At 59.0% G+C, this 3,360-nt stretch overlaps 1 protein-coding gene across 1 annotated transcript; it reads right to left on the bottom strand.

Moving 5' to 3' along the window:
- Positions 1-282: 282 nt before the first annotated feature.
- Positions 283-1,722, bottom strand: ZNRF4 (zinc and ring finger 4). The gene has a single exon (XM_011967375.1). It carries the CDS (start codon positions 1,644-1,646, stop codon positions 357-359), a length of 1,290 nt encoding a protein of 429 aa, XP_011822765.1. The 5' UTR covers positions 1,647-1,722; the 3' UTR covers positions 283-356.
- Between the last annotated feature and the right edge of the window lie 1,638 nt (positions 1,723-3,360).

The raw sequence follows: 3,360 nt of genomic DNA, 5'->3' as shown, positions 1-3,360 counted from the left end.
GGGTTGGAGAACTCTGTGGCACCTTTGCAACTTTTCTGGAAATCTAAACTGGTTCCAAAATAAAACGTTTATTTTAAAAGAAAAAGTGTGAATGAAGAATAAGGCCATCCAGGACCAGCAGCCCATGTGCCCGGGACTGGAACCAAAGCACGGACGCCCCGTCTCAAAGCCACTCCGGACCACGGTCACAGCTGCCCCGAAAAGGGCCCCCAGCCCTCACCTCCCCTCGCTCACCCGCAGAAACAGGCACTGGCCTTAGGCTTGATGGGGGATGGGTGAGAATCCGCTTTCAAACCCACTTTATTCTTTTCAGACCAGAAACATTCCTCATCGCCCCCCCTCCCTACCCTAGATCTTTACTGACCAGGGGCCTCAGGAGGGGCTGGGGAGACAGTGGTATCCTCTGCCTCCAGGGACGTGGTGCTGCAGTGGCAGTGGGGGCTGGCGCGGCCCAGCAGCTCCAGCCTCCGGGAGCGTAGCCGGGCTTGAATGGCCCAGATGGGGGGCCGGTGGCCCGGTAGGGAGGGGTCCTCGTCGCTGAAACTGTCGGTGGTGGAGTCAAAGCTATCTTCCGTGCCGGCCACCGACTGTTTGCACACGGGGCAGGAGCGCCGAGGGGCTTGGGAGAACCAGGGGTCAATGCACTTGCAGTGGTAGGTGTGGGAGCAGGGCAGGATCTTGAGTTGGTCACCCTCCTCGTACTCATCCAGGCAGATGGCACACAGGTCGTTGCGTCGCGTGAAGGTGCGGACCTGCGCCTTCTGGCAGGTAGACGTCTTCACTGGCCGTCTGTGGCTGCAGCAGGCCTGGGCCCAGAGCCACAGGCGGTTCAGGACAAAGAGGGTGGATACGACCAGGGCCAGGGTACGGCCCAGCGCCCAGGACACGGTCAGCACGGGGTGACAGTCCAGGTCGCCGCACGGCGGGTCGTCCGGCAGGAGCAGCACGTGAGCCGACTTGTCGCAGCCCAGGATGACCCGCAGGTCCTGCGAGGCGGCCTCGCCCACGAACACCGAGGGGATGGCGATCTGGCCCCTCAGGTCCTCGGAGACGTGGGTCATGCTCACGAGGTCGTCGGAGTGGACGTTGTGCACGATGGCCGCCTCGAAGCCGGCGCGCTGGGCGTTCAGTACCTTGAGGTCGAAGGTGCAGTCGTAGCGGCGAATCAGTGCGATGGCGCCCAGAGAGCGGTTGCCCAGTCGCGGGGCCTCGACGGGATGGCACGCGTTGGCTGGCTTGACCTCCATCAGGTAGCCCCGTATGCCCTCGGGGGCCAGCGGGACGCCGAACAGCGCTGGCAGATCCGCAAAATCCACCGAACTCGAGTTGTCTTCCAGCATGGCCCGGACCACCGCCTGCGCGGGCACCTGGAGCACCGACAAGACCAGCAAGGCTTTGACCGCTACCAGGGCTTGGCCTGGCCGTGGCCACCCCATAGTCACCCGCTTCGCCGGCTGTATGCTGCTAGGTTCCACTGGAGACGGCAGGCAGGGGGCCTTTGGGCATCTCCGGGTCCTCCCAGGGGGCCTGTGGCCAGGATGCGAGGGCAGTTGAGTTGGAATGACCGCGTGGCTCAGAGGCAGTGACGCGGCCACCGCGACCCTGGTGGCTCTAGGCATTAAGGGTTCCGGACGGCAGCGCAGCATGCATCGTGTCTTTGAAGGCCGGTCTCAGGAGGTGCTGGCGCAGGTGGCCTTTCTGGCAGATGACACGGAGACCAGGAGTCCCCAGGGTTCTAGATGCCCCCAGCTTCTGTGACATCGCCCTGGTACATTCTGTCCCAGGAGCTGCCAGCTGCCTGGGCCTGTAACCAATGGATCATTCCTAGGTCTGTGATTTGCCGGTGCCCGGGCAATCTTTGAGAAAACTTCTTGAAGGCTCAGGGCATCTTTGGACCCAAAGAGGCCGAGGGATGCCACAAAAGGGCTGCTGGCCCCTAGCGGTGCAGATTCAGCCCTCACCGTGCTAAGACTCTACCAGCATCAGCTTCTGGAGGTTCCTAGCAACACACTGTAGAAGGTGCAATGTTACCCTTGTCTAAGACTCCAAGAGGGACCCAGACTTGTTCAAGCCACGCCCCCCTACAATGAGGTCAGTGCTTAAAACCCAAATTCCTGACCCCCTCTCACCATCCCTCACTCTGCTGCGGCCACACGGGTCTCCTTGCTGTTCCTCCAATACACCAGGCAGGATCCTGCCCCAGGGCCTTTGCATGGGCTGGGCCTCCTGCCTAGAAAGCCCTTTCTCTCCGTAGCTGGCTCTTTTGTGCAGACTCAGATCTGAGTTCATATATCCTCAGAGCCCAGCTGGACTTGATTTGGAGGGAGGGTGAAGTGCCGGGATCAGGGTGGGGCTGGTGGGGGTCAGGGGTCCCAAGTCCTCACCGCCAGGTTGGCCTCCAGGCTTGCACCAGCTTCATTCTCTTCCCTATAGCATTGCTTCTCCAGCGGGGTCTCCAACTGTGCCCCCGGCCTGAGCTTCAGTCCTGGGCATTGGCCTCACCTTCTCCCCAGTCCCCATCCCCCAAATTTCATACCCTCAATCTGTCTGCAGCCCACTCAAGTCGGATTTCTGTCTCTGCCATTCATAAGCTGTGTGACGGTCAGGCGCGGTGGCTCAAGCCTGTAATCCCAGCACTTTGGGGGGCCGAGACGGGCGGATCACGAGGTCAGGAGATCGAGACCATCCTGGCTAACATGGTGAAACCCCGTCTCTACTAAAAAATACAAAAAAAAAAAAAAAAGCTAGCCGGGCATGGTGGCGGGCGCCTATATATAGTCCCAACTACTCGAGAGGCTGAGGCAGGAGAATGGTGTAAACCCAGGAGGCGGAGCTTGCAATGAGCTGAGATCAGGCCACTGCACTCCAGCCTGGGTGACGGAGCAAGACTCCGTCTCAAATAAAAAAAAAAAAAGCTGTATGACATCAGCTAAATTCCTTAGCCTCTCTGGGCCTCAGCTTCCAGACCTGTAACATGGGCATAATAGTCTTTCCCATGCTCTAAACTCTCCCATGGCGCCCCATTGCCCTCCAGGTAAAGGCCACACTCTTCTCTGTGGCCTGCATGCACCCCTGCGGTTGGGCCCCTGCCAATCTCTGAAGCTTGAATGATTTGCAATGCCCCAGAGGCATCTTTCTTTGCTCCCCTCTAGAATTTTGCAAATACTGTTCCCTTTCCCTCTGCCTGGAACAGAATTCTTGCTCCTCAACTTCACTTTGTCAGGCTGACTACTTAGTCTTTAGGTTTTCTGTGTTGGCCTAATACCTCCCAGAGCAGCCCTCTGCCAGTGACAGATGGGAAGTGGTAGATAAATGCCCCCACTCCCTCCTCCCTCTTATGGGACAAATTGAAGTATGTTC

The sequence above is a fragment of the Mandrillus leucophaeus genome, unplaced genomic scaffold (assembly GCF_000951045.1).
Source record: "Mandrillus leucophaeus isolate KB7577 unplaced genomic scaffold, Mleu.le_1.0 Scaffold8, whole genome shotgun sequence".
Taxonomy (NCBI): Eukaryota; Metazoa; Chordata; class Mammalia; order Primates; family Cercopithecidae; genus Mandrillus; species Mandrillus leucophaeus.
Note: the sequence above shows the minus strand (reverse complement) of the source record. Positions and strands in the feature narration are given on the sequence as shown.

Coding starts and splice junctions, on each gene's coding strand:
- ZNRF4 (XM_011967375.1), bottom strand. CDS start 1,646: ATGCTGCGCTGCCGTCCGGAACCCTTAATGCCTAGAGCCACCAGGGTC.